A 27,678-nucleotide genomic window follows, 5' to 3' on the forward strand; every position below is an offset into this window, starting at 1 on the left:
ACGAACCGTTTGCGAATAAAACCCCATTTGCGAATGGGTTTACACAAAATGTTTTGGCGCATCGGTCGTCGCTGGTACTTTGTTTTACACCCAGCAGCGCATCCAAATGCGCGTGTTAAACGTTAAATGTTGATTCTGTACCATCATGTTACGGAAATTGCCGATAAAATCCGAGTGTGGATTCAACATGGACGATCTTTCTTTGTCATGAACACCGCGGTCGACCTAAAATTTGGTCCGAAAAAACACAGGTAAAGTACACTTAGATGCCGTATTTTTAAATTTAAAATAAGCCTGAGTGAGTGGAGATTTGTTGTGATTGATAACAATTGATTACATGTATTAAAATGTGGGTTTTGATGACGTTCCCTTTGTTTTATTTATTCAATAAGATTTCCACCGTACCGTTTTGTTGAGCGAAGCAAGCTAGTGCATATTTTTACCGGCGACAGGCCGACGGTATAAATAATATATTATGAATTATTTTAACCAAGAAGATAAATTGTAGTATGTTGAGCTCTGAGTCCACACCATGACTTACAACGTATTCACTGGACGGGATTCAGATAATTTCGTATTGTTCGTTATTATTCTCCCTTCCTTTTTGAAGCTTTTGTTCATTCAATCAAATTCTAGTTTTAAAATATTAGCAACGTTTTATTTTTAAAAACCTCTTGTCCTAGGCCTACATCGACTTGAGAGTCAAAAGGAAAAGTTTCGGTAATGCCCACCACTTTTTCAATCGATATGAAATAATATTATATCTAATTTACCTTAATGATATCCCTTTTTTGTGAACATTAGTGAAAAAGTGGTGGCACCGTACGGAAAGTTATCCCCCAAAACCAGTAGCTAGGACCAGGCTTCATTCCATAGGCTCAATGGAATACTTATCCATTTTTAAATGTAGGAGTCAGTTTAAAATTGAAAACCGGTTTTCCGGAGTCCAGGCATTCTTTTTGGAGCAAGGCCAGGACTTAATAAATGTTTTTTGTGTGTCTATTTTCAGGTGGATCTTGGAGTAAGATGTCCGATGAAGCCATGTCAGTCTCTAGTCCTATGCAGGACTCTCTTGCCGACTTAGCATCTATGCCTGCCCCTGGCCAAATGGCCGAACAATCTCCGATACCATCTCAAATGCCTGCTCCGTCACCGATGTCACAGTCCGGTTTACCAATGGAAAGCCCTCGCCCGATGCCTACACCAAGCCCAGGTTCCATCCATGGGGGTCCAATCTCTAGTCCGATGGGTGGACCTATTCATAGCCCTATGGGGGCTCCAGGCATGATGCATGCCAACAGTCCAATGTCTCAAGGTCAAATGTCATCTCCCATGCAGAATCCAAACGCTATGCCCGGTCCGTCCCCGATGCCCAATCAGAGTCCGATGTCCCATCATCAAATGTCGTTGCAACATCAAGGACAGATGCCGATGGGTAACCAGGTCGGGAACCAGGCAGCAATGATGAGTCAAAACCCAATGGGTAACCAGCCTCCGATGCCCAGCCAAGGAAATCAGGGACCCATGATGAACTTGGCGACTACAGGGAACCATGCATCAATGGGTGGTCATGGACCAATGATGGGTAATCCCGGGCAAATGGGTAACCAGGGATCTATGATTAGCCAAAGCCAGATGGAGAGTCAAGGCCCAGTTGGGAACCAGGAAACCATGATGAATCAAGGACCCATGGGAAACCAGGGTCCTCCAATCAGTCAAGGCTACATGGGCAACCAGACCTACATGGGTAGCCAAGGTCCAATGGGAAACCAGGGACATACAGGTAGTCAAGGATTCCAAGGTCCAGCAAGCAGCCAAGGACATGCTGATACCCAGGGGTTCATGGGTAGGCAAGCCCCAAGTGGGATGATGCCCAATCAAGGAGCAATCGCCAACCCAACGCAGATGCCTACCCAGGGCCCCATAACAGGGCAGTCCACAATGCCGGCCCAAGGTCCAATGCCTGTTCCAGGACCTGGACCTGGCCCAATGACGAGCCAAGGATACATCCCCAACCAAGACCCAATGACCAATCAGATGAGCATGATGAATCAAGGGCCAGGCGGTAGCTCGGGGCCCAGTCAAATGCCCCCCGGGCCCAGTCAAATGCCCCCCGGGCCCAGTCAAATGCCCCCCGGGCCAAGTCAAATGCCCCCCGGCCCCATACCCGGTCCTATACCCGGTCCAGGCGGGGCAATGCAAGGGCCAACGCCACCTCCTCCTTCAGGACCAATCCATGGGCGTGAGCCACCACCTGCACAGAGTACCAACTTCCAAACACATTACAACTCGTTGCAAAGGGTGAGTTTGTAATATGAAGTTGATCAAGTACAAATATAGTTCAATAAGCAGATTTACTAGGGTTACTGGCCGAAAGTACACAAAATACTGTGTGTAAATTTTAAAATACCAAATGGACCACTGACCAAAGTTCTGTAATTTATAAGCAACCTCTTTTGCTGATCTTGTAATCGACACAGTCGAACACTTTTTATGCATCATTGACACAGCGGCTGTTAATTGATGTATAAATAACATTGAGCTGCTACATCAGAGTAAAGATGGGCCTAAGCGAACTTTTACCAGTCTGTTTATTTTTTTAATTTTGTTGGTCTCCTTTTGTATTGCAGGCAATTGAGAGCATGCAAGAGCAAGGAATGCAGAATGATCCGCGATACAGTCAACTGCTGGCTGTAGCCAAACGAGCAAAGCATCAGCAGCAACAGAACATGGCAGGTAATAACAATAGCCCAAAATAGTTAATGGTCTGATGGTTCTACCCCAGCAGAGTTTTTTCTGAATGATTTTTACTTTTAGTTTGAACTGGTGAATTAAAACTGTAACCTTTAAGAAAGACTTTGTTACACTATTACCACCCCTGTTCATTTGGGCCTAACTGATAACTACAAAAAGGTTCATGGCCTGAATGTATTTGCCTCTCTTGCAGTTGCAGAATTTACCACAGGTTCCATTGAGTGACTTTCATATATTATTTGTAAACAGGGTATGGTACCCCGATGGACTCCAACGCTCCGCCATCCGGTAGCACCCAGCCACCAGGGATGGCACCCACGCCCCCTGGCTCTAGGAGTAGCACCCCCTTCAGCCCGCCGCAGCTCCACCAACTGAAAGCCCAGATCATGGCATATAAGCTTCTCACCCGCAGTCAGCTCATCCCGGAGAGCCTCCGGCAGGCCGTGCAGGGGAAGCACTCGACCATGTACCAACGGCCTGGTGGTAGGTTATTGAATAGGCTATGTGAGTATTGTGGTTTTTAAATTTTCCACTTTGTGATGACGCAATTCTGAAGCACCTGCTTTGTTTTGAATTAACGGCTGCTGCTGTTACGTTACTGCTACTTACCCCCCTCACTGCTGAAGCTAAGGTATTTATGGTTACGTTTTTCTTTGCTGAAATAAGTCACTGCTGTTCTTTAGATTTGCAATTAAATATATTACATACTGTAAGTACCCTCGGGACAATTTCAGGTACTTTTTGTTACTTATTAGCTCTTTCATTCAAAGTCTATACAATCTTTTAATGAACAAGTTTCCGCATGTTTTCGCTTTAAAACACATTTATTATTATTAGTATTATTATGAAGGTCACAGCTTTTAGTATTTGATTTTTTACTTGAGCGTTTCAAGAACAGTTCTTTTTCTATTAATCGCACATGGCTAGTTATTTTTTTTTCTGCACAAGTTATAACTTAAAGCACAGCAAGCTTTTCAACACAACGATGTCATTGGTTTGGTTCGACGAGTTGTCAAAACAAAATCCTCTGAGATCAAAGTTTTTTAGATGAGAACTTTTAAGTCTTGGACAATTAACCAGCTAAACCAAAGACCGTGCCTTATAACTAACACTGCCGCAAGAGCATGCACACAAGGTTTACTTTTTACTATTATTCACAAATTAAATTATTTAAATAATATATAATAATTTATTGGAAAAAAAAGAAGAATGTATTTAGTTTCATTTTTAAAAGTTTGTAGGGTTCTAATTTGGTTAAAAAATTACTTTTTCAGCCATGGGAGCCCAGCCTCCAATGGGTGGCCCACCCACCAGCACCCCTGGCGGTCAAGGCTCAACTGGACAAGTACCCAGTCAGTGGCCACAACAACAACAACAACAGCACCCAATGAGTGCCCCATCAGGCAACCAAGGGGCGCAGAGGACACCCATGCAGGCAATTCAACCACAGATGTCCCCACAGCAGCAACAACAACAGCAGCAGCAGCAACAGCAGCAACAACAGCAGCAGCAACAACATCAACAGCTGCAACAGCAACCACCTCCGAAGCAGATACCTACCGTGATGATGTTACAGCCCAAGCAGAATCGCCTGATCTCATTGGCTAAGCCTCAAGGACTGGATCCTGTGGAAATCTTGTCGGAACGGGAAAATAGGTACATCCTTGATAATGATAAAACCAATATAGGGCTCTATCACAGTTGATAGATGCATCAAAGCACTCCGTATATTTTCCTGACCTGATAGCTTGGAAAAGGTCTACCTAAATTAGAATGGCAGGATTTAATGATACCTTTCTCCCGTTTCTGTGTGTGCTTGCTTGGCAAAAAGCCATGCAATAAATGACTGCCAGCTTGACAAAAAATGTAATTTCTGAAAACTGAATGTTTGGAGCTCTTGCTGTGGTTAGCATGTGTTTTTTTTTTTTTACAAATTTTTGTTTGCCCCTTTTCTTTTAGGATCACAAGTCGTATTGCTTTTCGTATCCAAGAGCTTCAGTCACTACCAGGGTCCCTTCCTGAAGACCTACGTATGAAGGCCACAATCGAACTGAGGGCTCTTAGACTTCTCAACTTCCAGAGACAGGTAAACAAATGATCTTGTGTTTGTAAATAATTCAACATTGCTTTGGTTAAAGGTTTGGGTACCTTTTGTACGAAACAAAACACAAACGTCCACAGATTTATATTAAAGATAATGCTGGTAGAAAGCTTCCCTTCAAATATTACTTGCTGAGGTGCTGTAGTTTTTGAGAAATGAGTAAAACAATGTACAACGGATTTACACGTCTCTCCTGAAAACATTGCGTTGTTGTTTTCTTGACATGTATCTTCGTTCACAGTGAGTAGGGATCATAGAGCTATATATTGACTAGAGCGCTAACACACCGTTATACACGCACTAAGGTTTTGAAGCTGTGTGGGCGCATCCATGTTTATGTACAAACCAATACAAAAGCCTGAAATTTTGTATGGCAATTGTACGGCTATTTGCATGATAGTGCATTTGTTCTTTTCTATGTTACATCGAACCAAAAAATGCTTCAATGTGAACGCACAATCGGCTGATGAGCGTACAAACTGCGAGCCTCATGTGCGTCATGTTTAAAAGGCGCGTATACTTTTTTTTAAGACGTCAATCAAGTCGAACTTATGGTTTTCGTAGCGCGGACGTATGCGAATGGGTAGCCGCGTACGTAAGCGCACACGCCGAATGTTAGAAAATTGCGCAATGTGAGTTCTCTTAAAATTAAAATCGTTCTGTAGTCACGCACAACACATCAAACATGTCTGCGCCCAGGGTGGCTTCAAAACGCAGAGCAAGTTAGCGCTCTAGTCAATATATATAGCTCTATGGTAGGGATTCATGTCAAGGCAAAAAATGAAATGAAATGTTCTTATGAAGTATTATGCCTGCGATTACCGAACGTAAACCTTCCCTTAAAAATGGTAAACAGCTAGAATTGAAAATATTTATGTACCCCCCCCTCCTCGTTTATTGTCTTGCAGCTTCGTCAGGAAGTGGTTACGAGTATGAGGCGGGACACCACCCTAGAGACAGCACTAAACTCCAAGGCATACAAACGTAGCAAGCGTCAGTCACTGAGAGAAGCAAGACTAACCGAGAAGCTTGAGAAACAACAGAAGATGGAGCAAGAACGAAAGCGAAGACAGAAACACCAGGTATGAAAGAAGCCCAGCCGTCAATTTCACCAAACTCATCCTAACTTAGGATTAATCCTAGGACTTAAGACGAGTAAAGTTCCATATCCTTATACGTTAGGACACATTGAACCCATCCTAAGTTAGGACGGGTTACTCGTCCTAACTGGAGATAGGATTAATCCTAGCGTTTCGTGAAATCGGCTGCAAGTAACATAGATGGCCAAGTGGGTTTAAACCCTTGGCAGAGTTCAGTATTCATGCCATTTTTGGCCTGTATGCATGCTTTGTTTTTCAAAGGGGACCAAGGCATTTTCTCCTTGGCAAAGGGCACTCTATGAGGAAATTGTAAATTTGTATGGGAGCATTTCAAGGGCACCAAGGCAATGACCAGGGGTATGGAGGCAATCGCCTTCTTTGCCTCCGTGAAGTATTATGCCTGCCATTTAGTATGTATTGTCCATAGTTGCTTCTCTGCACATAAGAAGAGAAATGGACACTTTGGTGATAAACATGCTGGAAGTCGTGGAAGCTGTTTGGCCTTTGGTTGGAGTATCATTTCACATGACTGTAATTTTTAACCTTTGACCTGTTCTTCCATGTAGGAATACCTGAGCTGTGTTATGCAACACTCCAAGGACTTTAAGGACTACCATCGTAGCATTCAGGGCAAGCTGAGTAAACTCAACAAGGCCGTCATGACGTACCACACTAACACTGAGCGCGAGCAGAAGAAGGAGAGTGAGCGCATTGAGAAGGAACGTATGCGCAGACTGATGGTAAGGCATGGCTCAACCTTTGCGTAAATTTAAGGGTACTTTATTGAATTTTTATTATTGATAGATGTTTTTTTTTCTAACTTTGCTGACCTGTCTTTGTTCGTTTTTGTCCGTTGTTGGTTTGTCTAGGTAACTACTTTCATTGTTAACAGCTTGTGCAGTGAGCCTTCTTGATTACACCTGTTGTTATAGGAACATTTTCCCTACCTGGAATGGTATCTTTCACAGGCCGATTATTATTATTAACTCTTACGTTTAATGTTGCCCAACTTTTATCAGGCTGAAGATGAAGAAGGCTACCGACGTCTTATTGATGAGAAGAAGGATAAACGTCTTGCGTACCTCCTGAGTCAGACCGACGCCTACATCAACAGCTTGACCGACCTCGTCAAAGCCCACCAGGAGCAACTGAAGAAGCGCAAGCGGGAGAAGCGCAAAAGGAAGAAGGTAAGACTGCTTTAAGATGGTGGGTGTTATCTTCTCTGTGTGATGTGGTCTTTTGTTTTGTGTCGTAAAGAAACTGTTGTCATCACTCAGGAAGGTTTTGGTGGTGGGGAGACGCGTTCCAGTTAGCTTCATCAAAACTTATTTCAGAGCACAATATCGCTGATTTTTATTTTCAGAAAGCTTGTACGATTTGGTGTCTGAAAATTAATTGACAAAATAGGGAGACCGCAAACATGTGGCACAGTCTGGCACGGTTAACCGGAGGTCGTTGGTTCAAATCCTGTCTAGAAGATCTTTGTTTGTTGAATCCTAATCATTTAAAATTAGTTTGTCATAATTTTCAATTGTCTGTTTCATTCTGATCTTTTTTTGGAATTTCACGAGGCTGTTTTTTTTAAAATCATATGGAATTCCTCTTTCCTATCTTGGTTTACAAATGACGTGTAGGCAGACATTAACTGTATCTAATCCCCCACCACTTTGCACCAGCACCTTAAAATTTTAAACCCCTCACTACTGGCAGTTTTTTTGCCGGTTACTATCGGAAGGCAACCAACTAAAAAGAATCTAAATTGCAGGGAAACAACTTTTGCAATTGTTTTGTTTCAATCTGGCTTTTATTTTGCGAAGAGAGTTTTGTTTGTATTTCTTTTAAGAGAAGATTGCTTGCCTGTGCAACGTGAAGTCATAACACTGCTATTGCACAGTATACTTTGTTTATTTTGCATGACGATATGTGTGCCCTAGCAAGAGACATAAGTCCCGTCTTTGAAGAACAAATTCCTTCCTGTAAAGGAGTTATCTTCATACACAAAAATGGCAAATTTAATGTAAACCTTCTTCAAAAGAACAGAAATGCCAGTTTTATAGAGCTGCTTTAGTTTCCCTTTACAAATTTTTGCTAAGCAACAATAAGCGGAACACCAGTCACATGAAATGATATTTTAGCTGGTAACCTTTTCTGGTAGCAAAATTTTGTTGTGCCCAGCTAGTTTTTGTGCTTGGGCAGAAGGTGCCCCTAATTGAACCTAGAATTTCACAGCCATCTGTGTATATTTCTAGAGTTGTTTATCAGGGAAAATAAAAACTTGGGAAAATAAGAGCACTCTGAAAATGTTTTGATCAGTTGAGACACATTCTTACTTAGTAAATCTCACTGAAAAATGTGGCAATTTGTACCATGTGTCTGGCAGAGCCACTAGATACCACATTAGCTATCATACACTCCAAAACACTTCGAAACATCCTTGAGATCAGTCGTTGAAATCGCTCGTTGTTGGGACGCTCTCTCTTGATGGGTCTCACATACTGCAAAAGTCTTAGAGTGTTGACTGAAATAGTTTGTTTGCTTGTTGTCGTCTTGTTTTGCAGGCTGAGTTAAGTGATGCCTTGCAGGATGGGGTAAGACATCAACAATGATTTAAAAGGGTACCCCAGTCGTGGGTGAACTTGTTTCCTGCTCTGGTATAAGACAGAGATTGGGGGAAAAGTGCAACAAGTTTAAGTGGATGGTGCTATTGTGGCTGTTAACTTAAACTATCTGCAGACTTAAGAATTTAATGGAAAATCATCCGTAACGCACTTTGACACCAACTAGTCAACCTTTTAATGTCATCAGGCAATGGTTGACTTTTATAGCAAAGTATTTGGTGTCCAGATGTGCGGGAAAGTTCAAAAACAGGATGTTCGAAATATTAACTTCTAATACTTTCACACACAGGTGTTCAATATGAGCCCTAGTCACCTAACACTAAAGAGTGCACCACACAACTTGTATAACGCTACTGTTCTAATCCAAGTGTCAAGTGTCACCTAAGCACTAACAAGCAGTTCACGACTGGGTTACTGTTTTGAAACTTAAGAGGCCCATCCCCTCGCCCCCCTGTAAAAACTGTCTCGTTAACGTTGAGGAACATTTTACTTGAGTAAGAGAAGTCCTAATGAGTCCTTGACAGTAGCTCTCAAGCTGTGCACAGCCATTTTGTGTTTTATTTTTATGGTGTCGTCAAATATCTTGACCCCCCTCAAGAATCATACGCACATTGACACTCTGCACTCAAAGCTCCGTTTTGTTTATATATTCAGGCATGATATTTTTCCTACATGTACTTAAGTCTGTTTTCTGATTTTTGTTGTCACTTGGAAAAGTGTTTAAATAGCTTGAAATGTTTTAGCTTACACAAGGTCAGTCCGTGTGCTCAATCAAGTATTCCTACTTTTCTTCAAGGACCCAATATCATGCCTGTATATTTTAAAAGGAAAATGTTGCTTGTTGACGTCTGGTGGGTTGCTCATTGATAAGCATTTATCTTGTTTTTTTCCTATTTGAACGCGTAGTTGACGGATGATGGTAGCCAGATGAGTGATCTGACCATTAAGGTCATCAACCGCGAGACAGGACACATTGTGAGCGGGGAAGAAGCGCCGAAAGCTACCCAGCTTGAGGCTTGGCTAGAGATGCATCCTGGGTACGAGGTTGCACCGAGAGATGAAGAAGGCTCCGAGTACGAGTCTGACGAGGCTTCTGAAGAGGTGAGGTCGTAGGTCATGTCTTCAAATCGGTTGAGTTAAAATTTGAATAAAAGTATACAAATTGTGTATTAAATGGAAGGTATACATTTGGTAATCACTCTTGAAATTAATGGCAGCAAAAACCTGTCGTTAGAAGCCTACAGCAGCTTTAGATGGTATTAATCATTTTGAGAAATATTTCACTTTAAAGAAATGGGTCTTTTTGTCCCGAAATTTGAATCTGAGTAGCGTTACTGCATGAACGGTTCTCAAATTGTGCATTCCTTTTAGAAATTGTTCTTCCTGCAGATTTTGTGGCGATATCTCAAAATTGTGACCACCTTTTGGTTTTGAAATTTCAGTTTTAATTGTGTGCATCTACATTTATATAGGTTTTAATGATCAGACGGTTCCAAAAGACCAAAACTTGCCTTAAAGGTAGTGACTTCAGCCTTGGTTTCCTTGAATCCTCCTTGATTTCTTAAATTGTTTCATGTTTCTAGGAGGAGGAAGAAGAAGAAGAACCACCCAAGATAGAGGCACCACCAGAACCCGTCCCACCAGAGGACTTAATGCAGTAAGTAATAGTAATAATAATAATGGGATTTATACAGCGCCATGTCATCTAGATCATGGTGCTGAAAGTACAACCTCACTTGCTAAGAAGCTTAATACCAGGGCCCAATTTCATAAAGGTTAAGTAGGAACAATTTTGCGTAGCAGACAAAGGGTTTCAGCTTAAAAGATGTGACATTCCCTTTGCTTTGGTTTGATAGGCCTGAAGTCTTTTAATATTTGAGTGAGAAGTTACCTTTCTGAAAAATACGTTACTTTAGAGGGAGCCGTTTCTCACAATGTTTTATACTATCAACATCTCTCCATTACTCGTTACCAAGTAAGGTTTTATGCTAATAATTATTTTGAGTAATTACCAATAGTGTCCAGTGCCATTAAATAAAATAGTAAAGCAGGCAGCTTTAAGGTTGTTGTAATTCCTCTAATCTAGTCAGAGTAGCTGTCATGTTATATGTTCGTCTGTCCTTTTGTTTGCATGTCTGTTTGTTTGTTTCGTTTCTTAGTCTGTCTTGCTGTTTTTTACAAGCTTCTGCTTGTCAAAACAGCCCGAACTCTATTTTTTTTTACATTATCCTTCTTACTTAATGTTATGCTATTTTTGCTTCACTCGAAACATGTCAATATTTTTCATGGAACAAGGAAACAAATGTGTGATATTTGAGTTTAATTTAATTGAAAAAATATTCATCCTCTCTCTCTCTCTCTCTCTCTCTCTCTCTTTCTCTCTCTCTCGCTAAATTCAGTGAGATCCATCACACTACCGATGATGAGTACAATGCTAAGATCTCTGGATACTACGGAATCGCTCATGGCATCAAAGAGGAAGTCACTGCACAACCAGAGATGTTGGTCAACGGAACTCTTAAGGAATACCAGGTATGTAGGCGCTCGGTAGACCTTACGCACATGACATCGCTTGAGTAGGGTGCCCTCTAGTAGCGCGTCCTGGACTAGAGGTCAATAGAACAGGCATGATGATCTTCATGCTTTCCGCCAGTTTTTTTGTTTGTCTCGGAAATAGCAGAAAAATTGTGAAGTCTATTTAAACCTACACTATTGTGGCACAATTTTTAAGGCGTGCTTCACCGTAAGCAAAGAATCAGCTCTTACAGAAGCAGGGAATTCCCTGCTTACGTCAAGCGTATTTTCACGGGTGAGCAGGGAATTTTGGCTTTCAGAAATTTATTATTAAAATGATAATCAAAAGGGTTGAGTAAAGGTCATGGGCTGAGTTGACTTGGTCAAATTTGTTTCCCCATGACAAAAGCAGAGTTTGACCCTAGGGTCAGCTGCTCACCAAATACAAGTGAAAAAATGTGTCGGACAAGTCAAAGTCGGAGATAAAATGGTTATTTGGAAATGGAGGGAAACCGTAAATATGTAGCATTTAAGAGTACCGGACTTAAACTCTGGTGTTTCTGATCAGCAGAATGTGGGTTTGAGTCCCAGTCTTGACACCTGAGTCATTAAGCAAGACAATTAACCATGATGATTCGTCCTTTGGGTGGGACGTAAAGCCGTTGGTCCCGTGTGTTGTGTAACACACATAAAAGAACCCAGTGCACTAATATCGCATAGAGAAGGGGTTCCTGGTTTGATTGGCAGCATATTGCACCACAGCTCCTCATAAACCATTGCATGATGCTTTAAAGGAATAGGTCTCATACTTCAATACAAAGCTCCACAACTGTACCTTGCTGGACAAAAAAAATTGCGCTATATAAGAGCCTTGTATTATAATTATTATTATTATTATTATTTCATCTTATCACAGCATGCAAAAGAAAGATCATATTTTCATTTGTGCCGGTAACTCCTCGAGTGGGTTATTCTAAGGATCCTCGCTGTTCCCAACAGCGCCGCCTTCTGCTATTGTTATTGTAGATGAAATAGGTAATCAAAAGGTTTCAGTCAATGTCATGGCCTGATTTGACTTTGTCAAATTTTTCCTTCATGACCAGAGCAGAATTTGCTCACCAAATACAACTAAAAAACAGTGTCGGCATGTCTAAGTTGGAGATTAATTGGTTAAATGTTTTGAAAATATAGGGAAACTGTTTAGCAATTTAACTCATGGATTTGTTCTTTTCTTTAGGTTAAAGGGTTGGAATGGATGGTGTCCCTTTACAATAATAATCTGAATGGTATCTTGGCCGATGAGATGGGATTAGGAAAGACGATACAGACCATTGCTTTAATCGCTTACCTCATCGAGAAGAAGAGAGTCAGCGGACCATACCTCATCATTGTTCCACTCTCGTAAGTAACCTTTTGTGCAACATGAACATTTCAATTGTGTTTATAAGAAATATTAAGTGTTTTATTTTCAAGAATTAGAATTAGAATTAGAATGTTTTATTGTCCGCATAATAAATACACACAAATTTAGCTTCCATTGGCATATAATAATAAAACAATTAGATGTTAAAAACAATTATTACATCGTAACATTAACACAGATTAAAAGGACTGGAAAAAAAGAAAAAAAAAAAAAGAAAGGAAAACATCCACCATCAATTTATTCACAAAGTATTCCAGTGAATACCTCCAAGTAGGTTACCCCTATTTAAAATAGAAGATTTTAATTCGCAGAAATAAAGTCTTTGTTTGAGTTTTTTAAATATTATTTTCTCGTTTGTTAAGCAACAGGCCTGATATTCTTCCTACTTAAGTCTGTTTTACGATTTTTGTTTTGCTTTTGAAAAAATCTGGAAAAATTATGATTAAATAGCCTGAAAAATCTATTAAAGCCTACACCATGTGTACATGTAGGTCGTCCCTTGTACTCGATGAAATGTTCTTATTGTTTTATAACAAATTATGGTTCTTTTATTTTTAAGTATGATGTTAATAAGTAAAATTTAAGCAGAAAGTTTGATTTCGCAGAAATGTACTTTTTTGTTTAAAGGCAGTGGACACTATTGGTAATTACTCAAAATAATTATCAGCATAAAACCTTACTTGGTGATGAGTAATGGGGAGAGGTTGATAGTATAAAACGTTGTAAAAAACAGCTCCCTCTGAAGTGACGTAGTTTTTGAGAGCGAAGTAATTCCACGAATTTGATTTCGAAACCTTAAGTTTAGGATTTGAGGTCTCGAAATCATGCATCTGAAAGCACACAACTTCATGTGACAAGGGTGTTTTCTTTTCTTTCATAGTTATCTCACAACTCCGATGACCAATTAAGCTCAAATTTTCACAGGTTTGTTATTTCATGCATGTGTTGAGATACACCAAGTGAGAAGACTGGTCTTTGACAATTACCAATAGTGTCCACTGTCTTTAAGTTGTTTATTGTTGTCGTTGTGCATGAGACTTTTACACTGATTTTTTTTAAATAAAAATTTGCAGAACTTTGTCCAACTGGGTAATGGAGTTTGATAAGTGGGCCCCCACCATCACCAAGGTGTCTTACAAAGGGTCACCAACTCTGAGACGCACCTTAGCGACTAACCTCCGCACCATGAAGTTCAACGTTCTCATTACCACCTATGAATACGTCATGAAGGACAAGGCGGTCCTCGCAAAGGTAGAGTAATAACAAACTTCTTGTTCGCTGGCTTGTAGGATGACAACAAAATTGTGAGATTGTGATTCAATTTGGGTGGTTTCACAGTATAGTGTGCCCTCTGAAATTTACTCACACTGATCTGTGTTGCAGTCGGTCACGATATTTATCTTGATATTTAGCTGTTCTTTGTGCGTTAAAACGCGCGCACGAGCTCAGCGTCCATGTAGCATGTCGCTGTAAACAAGACCATATATGGACAAATGAGTTTATACGCGCGCACCTGTTACCTCAAAATTGATACATTTTCAGCGCGTACGTGCACGTGCGCGAAGTTGCAATGAAACTGCCATGAATATAAAAAAACTTGCGATACAGTGCAACGCGCAAGTTTCACACAATGTATGCTAATTTAGGGGCCACTTAATCGCTATTTTCCAAAGCCGGTCTTTGTACTGCCGTTAACACGTCCCCATGTGATCGGGTTTTGACCAATCAGAGACTTGAAACCGTCCAAGGTATTTATTAATATTCGATCATACAACACAAGACTGCTTGAAATGTTTGGTCAAGAGTCTACTGGCTGGACACTGAAATCACTGGCCTGGGGCCAATGGCCCACTGTTAAATCTGAACCCTGCCTTTTTGTCAGTTCAATGCTTGATAGCTTGTAGATCTAATCAACCTTGAGCGTAATTAATTAGCCTGTGCCATATATTTGCACAATAAAGTTGTCCAATTCCACAGGTTATGATTAAGCAAGGCACGCTTGGATAGCCTTGGGCCTGTGGTCCAATGTTAACCTTTAGCCCTGTGTGTTTTTGAAGAATGTGTGTTAAAAGACACCTGTTAATTTTGTTGTTAATTTATTTCGGTGTGACATTTACAATGATTTGAATTTGTAAATTGATTTGAATTTCAGCTGCGCTGGAAGTACATGATCGTTGATGAGGGTCACCGAATGAAGAATCACCATTGTAAGCTGACGCAGGTCCTCAACACTCATTACCTTGCTCCTCACAGAGTCCTGCTGACTGGAACACCTCTCCAGGTATCTAAATAACTCCTGCAGAAACTTGTTTTAAAATGTGTATGTCCCTGTTCATGGCTAACAAGAAATTGAGCATATTAACTTTGGAAACTGAGAGTTGTTGTTAGTATAAAACTTTGTGAGAAAGGACTTCCTCTGAAATAACTAAGTTTCTGAGAAAGGAGTAACTTCTCACTCAAATATTTGAATCTGAGAAAGGCTTCAGGCCTGAAGCCTTTTCGGGCATCTGAAAGCACTCAATTTTGTGCAACAAGGGTGATTTGTTGTCCATTATTTTCTTTTAACTTTAGATGACCAAATGAGCCAAAGTGTTCACAGATTTGTTATTTATGCATTTTAATGTTGGGATACATCAAGTAAGAATACTGGTCTTTGACAATTACCAAAGGTGTCCAGTGCCTTTAAATGCAAGTTCTCCCCAAACCACTCTTGGTAAAGGTATACAAGAAGGAAATATTCAAGTCAAAATTAACTGAGGGGAGCTGAATGTAGGAATTGGTATTCCTATTAAAACAGACTAGATTGTAGGATGGAGTTCCAAAGAGATGATGTGTTAAGTGTGTACACTTGTTGTTCTTTCTTACAGAATAAACTCCCTGAGCTGTGGGCCTTGTTGAACTTCCTGCTTCCGACCATCTTCAAGTGTTGCAGTACTTTCGATCAGTGGTTCAATGCCCCATTTTACTCCACAGGAGAAAAGGTAAGTTGTCTTTGATAAAGTAAACCAGATTTGGACATAATGTAAGCAAAATAATTTTTTTCCGTGACTCACTGTTGGGGCGAGCTGCATTCTCCGTAATGAAACAGTAACATTTTGAGAATTTGTGTGATATATGAATGATCTTTAGTTCAAATTTCATCCGGGGGTCAGTTTCATAGAGCTGCTTACACCCTTTTGCGTTTTGAAACTAAAATGCCCGGAAATATTTGTTTTAGAAATAAACAAACAAGTCTTTCTAACCAAATGAAAGTGTGATTTTCTGATTTGTGTTGTCCTGTGATAATGCCCTCTTATGATGACATGTATATCAGCGGTTGTACATGTACGATTGATGACACTTTTTTGAGTCCTAAAAATAGATCGTACAAGTACGGTCTTTGCACTGAAAGCGTTAACTGACATTGATGTACACCGTCTAGTGTGCACTTTTCTCATACCTGTGTTAAAACTATTTTGATTTGTTTCAGGTGGAGCTAAATGAAGAAGAGACGATTCTTATCATCCGTCGTCTCCACAAGGTGCTCCGGCCGTTCCTCCTCAGACGTCTTAAGAAGGAGGTAGAGTCCCAGCTCCCAGAAAAGGTGAGGTTTAAAATAAAAAAATCATGTTAGAGGAGCTGATCCTGTTCCAACTAGTGAGCAGAAACAGGTTACCAGCCAAACTACCAATGTAATGTATATTGTTTGTGATTGGTTTCCTGCAGTTGGTACTAAGATGAAACATATAATAAACACCATTTCCTGCAAAATAGTTTTCTTTTGATAAAACTTCTTGAGCAGACATTAGTGCTGAAAAGTAGTCTGCTAAGTAGAATTAAGCAGGCTACCTGTCAGAGATGGTATATGTGGAATGGTGTTTTGGCTGGTAACCATTCTATGGTAAGCACAATTTTGTTGAGCTGTAGCAGCTCTTAGGCTGAGCAAGCTGCAGTGATCTAGTGGAAGCTTGTTTTAGACAAAGGCCTAGACAGCACTTAGTATTTCTCGCATTGGGAGTGTACCCAATGGCACCCAATTCGATCCAAACTTACAATTTCCCCATACAAGTGCCCCTTACCAGAGGGAAATTGCTGTGCCCCTTCAAGTTCAAGAGCGAAGTTCAAGGCCTGAATACCAATGACTTTGTTTCAGATGTAAAGTTTTCTTTCACAAGGTATCTTTAATTATCTTGTTTTATGATTGCTTTACAGGTGGAGTACGTGATCAAGTGCGACATGTCAGCATTGCAGCGCTTGCTGTATCGTCACATGCAAATCAAAGGAGTTATGCTCACTGATGGATCAGAGAAAGATAAGAAGGTAAAACTGCTAATCTCCATTTATCTAAAGACCTTTTTCACACTACAGAGCTAGTTCCAGGGAATTAAACTCCTGTGAAAATCCCGGGAGTTTAAACCCCAACGCCACCCCAGCAACCGTTATCATTATTTCAATTTGGTACTTCACAGGAGTCATATTTTCTAGAAATATGCAAGGTTGCTTCTCAAAAAAACAAACCAGATTTACTCTGGGGTTAATTCCCTTAAAGCTATTATACACTTTCGGTACAGAAAAAAAAAAAAAAGGTCACAGATTTACAAATAATTTACAGGGTTTACAGAAGGTCATGGTGAAAGACTTCTCTTGATATATTGTTTCATGAAATGCTTTACTGTTTGAGAAAACATTAAAACAATATCAATTCTCGATAGCGAGAATTACGGATTTATTTTAAACACATGTCATGACACGGCGAAACGAGTGGAAACAAGAATTGGTTTTCCCGTTATTTTCTCCCGACTCCAATGACCGATTGAACCTAATTTTTCACAGGTTTGTTATTTTATATATAAGTTGTGATACACGAAGTGTGGGACTTGGACAATACTGTTTACCGAAAGTGTATAATGGCTTTAACCCTACCCCTGAGCAGGGTTAATTATTTCCTGGGAATAAGTTATTTCCCGGGAAATTCCTGGGAATTCTCTTTTTGTAGTGTGAAAAGATCAACCAAAAGTTCCTGTGAATTTCCAGGGAAATAACTACAGTGTGAAAAGGCTCATGGGTGGTTTGCGGTAACACCATTTGAATATCTCTTTTTGAGTAGTGTTGGTTCTGAAAAGAACCGGTGACTCAACATTTCGATCAGTATGCTCTGATCGTCTTCAGGAGAATGACCTGGAGACCATCCAAGCATACTGATCGAAATGTTGAGACGTTAACCTCCGGCTCTTTTCAGAACCATCACTGCTTAAAAAGAGATGTTCACAGGGTATTACCTCAAACCTCTCATGGTTATACTTCAACCATGCAAAGTTTCAAATCCTACTTAATCTTCAATTACTTTGGACTCGGTCCTCGTATGGTGTGTCATGGCCGAGCTGTCTGCTGCACTGGTCTCAGGCTCTGATGGTGGAATTATCGTAGTGTGGGTTTGAATCCCGGGTCATGACCCTTATGTCCTTGAACAAGGCACTCAACCATAATTGCTTCTCTTAACCCCAGGTGTATAAATGGGAACCTGAGTGGACTGAGACAGTTTTGTGTTGGATTAACCCCTTAGTGCTAATTAAAGTCGCTAGAGGGTGTATGTTTCCAGGGATTTTGGTGAGACCCATTCCCGGAGATAATTTAATAATAACAAAAATAAATCAAAGCATGACAATGTATTTTTTTTTTCTGAGGTTGATGAGATGTTGTCTTTAATTGTGAGTGAGTAATTTGACCTTTGACTTTTGACCTTTAACCCATAGGGGCGTGGCGGTACCAAGATGCTGATGAACACCATAATGCAGCTGCGTAAGATCTGTAATCATCCCTTCATGTTCCAGCATATTGAGGTAAACATCCTCGCTTCGTCTCAAATGAGCTTATAATCTGAGTATTTGATGAAATTTTGTGATTCATTTATTGTGTAACAAAGGTGTAGTGTAGGCAGTAGTTAGTTATGTTCTAATAATTATTAAATAGCGTTGAAAAGCCTTGGATATCTGTAGGTCTGGGGTGCGTTCCACTCGCGCAAACGACTCGCAACTGTTCGCGCAAACGTTTTTTTTATCTTTTGAACGATTGGTGCGTATACGCGATGTCAATATGGCGGCGCCCTGAAATGAAGATGGCGCGCACCATACGTAGTTTTTGTTTAACTTTGTTTTTGTTATAATAGTCCTCTTTTTGACATTACATCAACTAATTAACTTTGTTATTCCAAATCTGCATTATCATCCACCGAAAATACAACGTAATTATGTTTGTGACAAATAAATAATACTGTATGCGTGTCCGCCATTTTAAAAACCACGCGCCAACACCTCAGAAGTATGTTCGCCTAAAGTTGCCAACGTTCGCCAACAGTGACGGCGAACAACTCGTCCACTTGAAATTGTTGGCGAACGTGCGCAACTGTTGGCAACGTTTGCGCGAGTGGAACGCACCCCAGGCTTCATTAACCATTTTTAAACAAATAGTAGAAAACACCTGATCAAAATGATAATAATAAATAATGGCCATAACGGTCACCTTGACACTCATGGCGCAGGTTATGAGAAAATGATGTTGTAACTACAGTATAGTCTTGGCATCAATCAAAAAGATGCAAATTAGAGTTATCCAAACAGAGTTAAAGGGTCTGGGTACTTTTTGTAGGACACAAAATATAATTTCCACAGATTTACATTAAACCTACATGGTTTGAATCTGTGGACATTTTGTTTTTGTGTTATAAAAAGTATTTTAAGCGTTGATCCAAGTGTTGTTAATGCGACTTTGCGACCTCTAATCTTTGCCCTTTGACCCCTGCCTTAGGAATCCTTCTGCGAGCATCTCGGTCAGACTGGTAACATTGTCCAGGGTCCTGACCTCTACCGTGTCGCTGGTAAATTTGAGCTTCTGGATCGTGTCCTGTCCAAGCTGAAAGCACACAATCATCGTACTCTGCTCTTCTGTCAGATGACCTCCCTCATGACCATCCTGGAAGACTACTTTATATTCAGAGGTAAGTTTGGGTTTTGGTGTTTTTTTTCCAGGTATATTCATTACTATCAATACATTAAAATTGAAAAAGGTGGCCCAAAGCCCAAATTCGATTCAATGTACAAAGTTAAAATAATGATAAAAAATTGCATTTAAATACTAAGTTACAATTACAAAAATACAACAAATCCAAGAGCTAACAGCAATATACAGCAAATTGAAAAGAATGGGAGAGATTTGGGACGCTTGGTGGCAGCAGACTTACCAGGTAAAATCAATTGTTCTCAGTCATGCGCGCACGCTCAGAACTATGTAAACAATGGAAGTTTACCTGGTAAGTCTGCTGCCACCTAGTGTCCCAAATTCTCCCATTCAACTTGAGACTAAAACAAACAAAAAATACAAAGAAGTTGCGTGCAAGATTTACTTCGTTGGATAAGAGCACTGGACTCCAGCTCTGGTGTTTCTGTTCAGCAGAGTATGGATTCGAGTTCCGGTCGTGACACTTGTGTCCTTAAGCACTTGTGTCCTTATCTTTCATAATGTTTGTTTTTGATTAACTCCAGGATATCGTTACCTGCGTCTTGACGGTACCACCAAAGCTGAAGATCGAGGAGAATTACTGGTGAAGTTCAACGCTAAGGACTCGGATATCTTCATCTTCCTGCTAAGTACAAGAGCTGGAGGGTTGGGTCTTAACCTCCAGGCAGCTGATACTGTGGTCATCTTTGACAGTGATTGGAATCCACATCAGGTGGGTGTAGGGGGGATAATGAGAGAATTCAGTGGTTTTTAGTAGCGTGTTGTGACCGGATGGTAAAGAGCACTTGACTCGAGCTCTGGTGTTTCTGATTACCAGAGTGATGGTTTGAGTCTCGGTTGTGGCACTTGTGTCTTTGAGCAAGAGACTTAATATTTACCATTAATGCTTTGTGGCAAACGTACATCAGCAGATCATTTGGTCTTCTAGTAACTATCTTCACTCACCCTGAGTGAGATATTTGGGTTTAATTTCTTTGGATGTTTTATTGGAAATTTTCTTTCAAAGGTTTCTGGAACGACAATGTTATTGTGCTAGGGATAGCTCAAATGGTAGAGTGTCAGCACTTTAATCCAGAGATCAAATTCAATTCAAGTTCAAGTACTTATTCATTATGTCAGCATGGAGAACATTACCTTGGTTTGCATATATAAAATTATTTAAATTTAAGATTACACTACATATATTTTTTCAATTTAAACAAGACAATAAGATGGTTCAAATTCCACTGTGGTCAACCCCCAAATTAATATATAAATATCATAAACAAGTTAAATTCAAATTTATTTTATGTCTATTTCTACAGGATCTGCAAGCTCAGGATCGAGCCCATCGTATCGGGCAAAAGAACGAGGTCCGTGTTCTGCGCCTCATGACAGTCCAGAGTGTTGAGGAGAAGATCTTAGCAGCGGCTAAGTTTAAGCTGAATGTAGACAATAAGGTTATCCAGGCTGGTATGTTTGATAATAAGTCAACGGGATCGGAGCGGAGGGCTTTCCTTGTGGCTCTCATGGACCAAGATGCCGATCAAGATGAGGTGGGTAAAAACCTTCTTTGAGTTGCTAGAATGCAATTTTTTTTTCTTCATACTAAGATCAAATTTATCAGAAAACGAAATAAAACCATAATAGAACACCCAGACTGCAGAGTAAATATATGATAAATGTATATAGGCAGGCTTCGCACTGAAAAGCTTTTGCGCTCACTGGAGGAAGTACAAAACCTGTTTTAGCAGCGGTATGAACTTAATTACCATTGATCTTTCAGATCGAAATCAACTTTATTTTGTATTACCACCAATTCTATACATTGTCTTGAGATGCATTTTTCTGCGAAACTAGAGTTTCTTGAGATTTGTCTTGAGATTTTTGTCAAGATGCATTTATCTGCAAACTGAAATTTATTGAGATTTGTCTTGAGATGTTTATCAAGATGCATTTATCTGCGAAACTGACGTTTCAACTTCCACCGACTTCCCTTATTTGACAGGAGGAGAACGAAGTCCCAGATGATGAGACGATCAATCAGATGATCGCTCGCACTGAGGAGGAATACGAGGTCTTCCAGAGGATGGACATCGAGAGGAGACGCCAGGAGGCGAGGGACCCCAACCGTAAGCCCCGCCTCATGGAGGAGGAAGAACTCCCCAGCTGGCTCATCAAGGACGACAAGGAGGTGGAGAGACTCACCTTTGAGGATGAGGAGGAGAAACTGTTCGGGCGTGGCTCGCGGCAGAGGAAGGATGTCGATTATGGAGATTCACTGACAGAGAAGGAGTGGCTTAGGGTAAGGACTGATTGCATTGCCACGTTGCTTTGCATCGTGCGTGTTATATAAACATAGCAATAGACGGACACGCGCAAGTACTGTACGCTGCGGCACCATTGCTGGGACGCTGCCAGTGCAAGGTTGAGACACAGTGGTAAAGAAAAACCGTTGTCCTTTAAACTTTGTTATGTGAATGAAGTGTCTTTCTCAATTATTTACACAACTACTTACAGGACAGCTTTACAAAATGATATAAAACATATTTATTGAATATTTGAAACTAAATTGAAAGTGTATACTGAATATCTTTTAAAAAAAACCTTGTTGATAACACATTTTATGCCAGGCTGTCTAGTATCCATGAAGTATCACACATAAGTCACCTATAGTTTTTGTACATGCCTAGTTACTTAAACAAAATTGAAGTCTTGGATCTCTTTGTGAAAGTCTTTCTCATATCTCTCCACAGGCCATCGAGGAAGGAAACCTTGATGAAGTCGAAGGGATCAAGAAGCTCAAGAAACAGAGAAAGCGAAAGTATGAGTACATCGATGAAGAGGATGAAGAAGAAGAAGAGGAAGAACACATCCCTAAATCTTCCAGCAAGGCGGATAAGACGGCCGTCAAGAAGAGGCGTGGCCGTCCCCCGGTTGAGAAACCATCGCCGAACCCACCCAAGTTGACTCGAAACATGAAGAAGCTGGTTGAGACGATGACGAGTTACAAGGACGGGTAAGTCTGCCGTCTGAATTTGAAATTTTACTTGATAATTAATCATAAAAAGTGGCATCCTGGGTGCCGCTTCCCATGTTGTATTGTAAATTCAGGTGTGATCCCTGGCTACACAGCAGCCAATGGTCGTATAAACTGGCACCCCTGAACAAAGATGATTACAAAGTAGGAAGACCGCCAGCATAGGGGGAGATAGCTCAGTTTGTAGAGACTCGGTACGTAATTCAGTCGCACTCTGGTGGTTTTTTCTTAGTTAAAACCCAAAGCACTTCATTTGAAATTGTTAAACTTCACCGATCAGGCATAACCTCAAAGTTAAGTCCTTAAAAGAGTAATTTGTCTTTACAAATCAGTACCAGCCAATCAAACCAGGAACACCGGGGTGAACCCCTTCTCTTTTCGCTAAGTGCACTGGGTTCTTTTACGTGGTTACACAACACATGGGGCCAACGGCTTTACTTTCCATCTGAAGGATGAAGCATCATGGTTAAGTGTCTTGCTTAAGGACCTGGGTGTCACGACTGGGACTCGAATCCACACTCTGCTGATCATAAACACCAGAGCTTGTGTCCGGTGCTCTTAACCTCTTGGCCATGACACGGCTTACTCTTTAACTAATAATGTATCTTCTTTTAATCTATAGACAAGGTCGACCTCTCGCTCATCCGTTCCTCTCCCTGCCCCCCAAGAGGGAGTTACCGGACTACTATGAGCTCATCATGAAACCCATGGACTTCAAGAAAATTAAGGACCGCATCCGTCAACATCGCTACCGAGAGATCGATGACCTGGAGCATGACGTCAGTCTCATGTTCAGGAACGCTCAGACTTACAACTTGGAAGGCTCACAGGTAGGTCAAAGGTCGAAGAAGATATGAATCAAGCCTTAAATCTTTAAGCTGTCAATGGAAATAACAAAATCACTTTCAATTTTATTTTGGTGGGAACTGCTCCCACATAATTAATACAACAGGCATGAAATTGTTGCCCTTTTTCATTTTATTGTACCTTTTACAGCTATGATATTCTTCCTACTTTAATCTGATTTTGTTTCCACTCAGAAAAATCAGTAATTTTTTTATTTAATAGCCTGGAAAGTCTTTGAAAGCCTACACTACATATACACATGTGCACAGCTGCAATCATGGGTACACGTCTTGTGAAAAAGACACCAAAATGAAAAAAAATATAAATATTGAGTTTGCAGTACTCGGTTTTGTTGCTCTGCTTTTTTCCTAGGACCAAATACCATACCTGCCTTTACAAAAGTCAGTCTGGATTTAAAGAAATTCTTTGTTCTGAATCGTTTAAATTTGTCAATTGAACCAATGAAAACTTATATTTTTGTTCGACAGATCTTTGAGGATTCCATCGTTCTCCAGTCAGTCTTTCTTAGCGCTAGGAGCTGTCTTGAGACAACAGGGCGTCTGCCAAACTGTGGAGAGGATGAAGAAAGTGATGAGGAGACAGAAGCAACATCAGACTCGGAATGTGAGTGGTGTCATATCCTCCTCCCCCCCCCCAAATGGTAGAATTTGTACCACAACTACAACTGGGTTTTTCCTGTTACGTGAGTTAACAGTGTCCTCAATTAGGCATAGGTGTCTATCAGTGACTTCTATAGCTGTCCTGATTAGGATACAATTTGAGCCCAATTTGGACCTCCTCTCCGAATGGGTACTGGTCATGGTCCCCTCTCATTTTTATTTGATCTTGTGTAGTTTAGGGTGACCGTGGAAAAATGTGATTCAACTGAAATGGAATTGGTCGTACTAAATGTCCTACGAGGGCCATACAAGCACCTGGAAGTTTTTAACCAGCCTGCATGCAAAGTAGCCGACCTTTGTGAGCCAATCAGGGTTTGTTTTTCATTGACCTTTATCATGGTGCAGCCATCTTGAATTTCTCCCATTGATATCAGAGTTACCGAAACCAAAGCTGGAAGAACAAAATAGTCTGGTTCCTTTTTGTTCAAAATGATTATTAGCATTCATTATTGATGTTCGATAAGAGGTACATGACCAAGATTGAGGCAGCATGAGAAAGGTCTATTAGGCCGTGTCCGAAACGGCGACTTGGGCTACAGCTACGGCTAGATCGCGCGCGTCTGCCTATTCTTTAACACTGGTAGACGCGCTGATCTAGACGTAGCTGTAGCCGAAGTCGTCGTTTCGGACACGGCCTTACATCCCTATCAGGAGTTAGTGACGAGAGGTATTGATATGGCGCGCTGCACAGGGTGGTGAGGATGCTCCTATCCTGATAAGGCTAACCCTCCCACCTTATCCTCATTGCTTCATTTAACCTTGTTTCAACATTGTCTTTTCAAGCAGCTCGCTCATCCATGAAAATGAAGATCAAAATCAAGCCAGGTAAAGGCGAAGGCAAAGGAAAGGGACGATCCAAGGGAAAGACACAACCGGTCAAGAGAGGGCGGCCTCCACGTAAGCCTGTCGTCAGCGATGATAACGATGATGATGAAGATGATGGAAAGAAAGATGACTCTTCAAGTAGTAGTAGCAGCGAGTCAGATGAGGTTAGTGTTATGCAAAGCCAGGGGTTGTGCCACAGTTTGAAGATAACGATAGTAGAAAGCTTCCCTTTAAATATTACTCACTTGAGGTGCTGTAGTTTTTGAGAAATGAGGAAAACAATGTCATAAAAATAATTTTGTCTCAGTGCGTTTTAGCATGTAAAAACGTATTAACCAGTTATGGTATGTTATGGTATAATACCATAACTGGTTAAAACGTTTTTACATGCTAAAATAATTTTCAGCTCATTGAGACGAAAATTATTTTGTGACTTGTTTTGTCTCATTTCTCAAAAACTACAGCACCTCAGTAAGTAATATTTTAAGGGAAGCTTTCTACTATCGTTATCGTCAAACCTTGTAAGTTTTATGTAAATCTGTGAACATTTTGTTTTGTGTTACAAAAGTACCCAAAACCTTAAAAAGGCACTGGCCACTACTGGTAATAACTCAAAATAATTGTTATAGCATGAGATCTTACTTGGTAACAAGCAATGGATAGTTGTTGATTATATAAAACATTGAGAGAAACTGCTCTCTCTTAAGTAATGAGAGCAGGGCCCAATTTAGTAGAGCTGCTAAGCACAAAAATTTGCTAGGCATGAAATGTTTGCCTTAATAAAACAGGATTATAGACAAAATTTCAACACGTTTTTCAGGATAAGCCAGTAACAAGCAATATGCAACACATTTGGTTGGTAATCCTGTTTTTATCAAGGAAGAAATTTCATGTTAAGCAAATTTATATGGTTACCAGCTCTATGAAATTGGGCCCAAATGTCTTGCCACTACACCCCCAATGCTATTTAAATCCTTATCAGCAGGTTCCCCCAACTACTTAATAGATGTTGTGTTTTTGTCGTTAAATGCAAACACTGGAAACCAATTTTCATGTTTTTGAACGTGATGTTCAGATAATTAATCAAATTGAACTGAATGGTTATTTGTTTTGTCGTTGTTTTCTTGGCATTCTTTATCCCCGATGCAACAAAAAATAACAAATACATTTCCATGTATTAAAACTAATCACCTAGTTGTTTCTGGCTGTAAATTCATCCCACAAAGAACTACTTTTCAAAGTTTTCAACATCATGTTCCTCTGTTCCGGCAGGATGATTCCGGCAGTGATGGAAACCCAACACCTGAGTCTTCACGTCCATCTTCAAGAGGTGCATCACCAGCCATGGGTCACAAAAAACGCTGAGAAGTCAAGCTCAAAACCCATCCACCATGTTGGTTTTAATGGAGGTCTGTCTTTGGGTTAGTCTGGTAGCTTGTCTTTCGATTTTTGTGTGATGATTCTTGTGTCTGGGAACTAGACTTGGCGTTTCGTTGGTTATCATATGTGAAGGTCACGTCACATTCAGTGCGCAGAGAAATAGAACTTCAGTACATTAAAATGAAAGACTTCTGAGGACACTGGGTGGCAGCAGACTTATAGAGTAAAACCATTGCTCTTTGAAATGTGTTTGAAATTGCACAGAATTATGGAAATGCGCATAATTTACCTGCTGCCACCTTGTCATCAAAAATTTATATGAACACATGAAAGAAAACTGGGCCCAATTTCATTAAGCTGTTTAGCAGAAAAGACTGCTTTGCAAATGTTTGTGCTCTGTAAGAAATGAATGCGGCACCAGTTGCAACAATGTCAACTTTACAGAATTTTGACTGCAAACAAACCAGTTTCTGCTAAGCAAAATATTTCTGTGCTTAGCAAGCTTTCTTCAATCAAGACAGGATGTAATTATGTACATGATACTTTTCATTAGTTAAACATGTAGTTTATTTTACATAAAGATATTGCTTGTTTATTTCACTGAAGCAGTTGGCGTAAAAAAAATCACTACAAAATTTTCAACACACGCCATGTTTGTTCAATGTAGAGTGATTGTAGGGTTTGATTTTTAGTCATGTGGATAGAAAAGTGGCATTTCATTGGTCTTTTGTTTCTCTTCCTTGCAGTATTTTGTTTACAGTTTCTACAACCTATTTCCCAAAGTTTAAACTAGTAACATGTAACTAAAGTTAGTATGTCTTTTCACATCAAATTTTCAAATAAGTTTACAGTTTTTTCACAACTAATTCCTTCAGATATTAAAGCTACTTTTAAATTCTATTTTCCATAATATATTAATCGTATCGTCATGTAGTGGTATTGAAGTAAATGTTTCAAGGTATGTCAAGGTAATTGTTGATGTCAAAGATTTTGTTGTGAATTTTGGTTTTATTTTATTGGAAAATGTTATCAAATTGCAGTCATCTTGGTCAATTTTCTGCAGCCGATTTCACGAAGCGCTAGGATAAATCCCGTTTTTGAGTTAGGGTTCAATGTGTCTTACGTCTATGGATACGGAACTTAACTCGTCCTAAGTTCTAAGATTAATCCTACGTTAGGAAGAATTTGGAGAAATCAATGGCTGGAGTACATGATATGCGATGATAATTGTAACTCTCATTTTATGATGGGGGACCTAGCTATTTTCTCTGCCAAGCATAAAGGCCGAGTCACACTGCAGCGATAACGAAAACGATAACAATCACGATGCAGAGAGAACGCATTCTATTGGTTGAATTGTTCCACGCAGAATACGCACATGCTCATTCAACCAATATAATGTGTTCTCTTTGCGTAGTTATCGTT

The 27,678-nt window shown here is 40.2% G+C and overlaps 1 protein-coding gene across 4 annotated transcripts; it reads left to right on the forward strand.

The window, feature by feature from the left end:
• The first annotated feature begins 171 nt into the window (after window positions 1–171).
• Window positions 172–27,605, forward strand: LOC117297394 (transcription activator BRG1-like). 4 transcript variants are annotated; one of them, XM_033780394.1, is made up of 29 exons: window positions 172–251; window positions 1,010–2,301; window positions 2,631–2,736; window positions 3,004–3,258; window positions 4,029–4,410; window positions 4,714–4,840; window positions 5,764–5,937; window positions 6,522–6,695; window positions 6,975–7,142; window positions 8,514–8,543; window positions 9,480–9,674; window positions 10,157–10,230; window positions 10,973–11,105; window positions 12,325–12,488; window positions 13,584–13,761; window positions 14,663–14,791; window positions 15,378–15,491; window positions 15,980–16,093; window positions 16,702–16,809; window positions 18,243–18,329; window positions 19,294–19,483; window positions 20,028–20,215; window positions 20,808–21,038; window positions 21,491–21,787; window positions 22,239–22,501; window positions 23,145–23,352; window positions 23,857–23,992; window positions 24,832–25,037; window positions 26,146–27,605. In XM_033780394.1, exons 2-29 carry the CDS (start codon window positions 1,027–1,029, stop codon window positions 26,236–26,238), a joined length of 5,799 nt encoding a protein of 1,932 aa, XP_033636285.1. In that variant the 5' UTR covers window positions 172–251; window positions 1,010–1,026; the 3' UTR covers window positions 26,239–27,605. The 4 variants fall into 4 exon arrangements, with proteins under 4 accessions (XP_033636285.1, XP_033636286.1, XP_033636288.1 ...); XM_033780395.1 differs by having other exon boundaries at window positions 24,835–25,037; XM_033780397.1 differs by having other exon boundaries at window positions 3,004–3,237.
• The last annotated feature ends 73 nt before the right edge of the window (window positions 27,606–27,678 follow it).

Source organism: Asterias rubens, chromosome 12, assembly GCF_902459465.1.
Source record: "Asterias rubens chromosome 12, eAstRub1.3, whole genome shotgun sequence".
NCBI lineage: Eukaryota > Metazoa > Echinodermata > Asteroidea > Forcipulatida > Asteriidae > Asterias > Asterias rubens.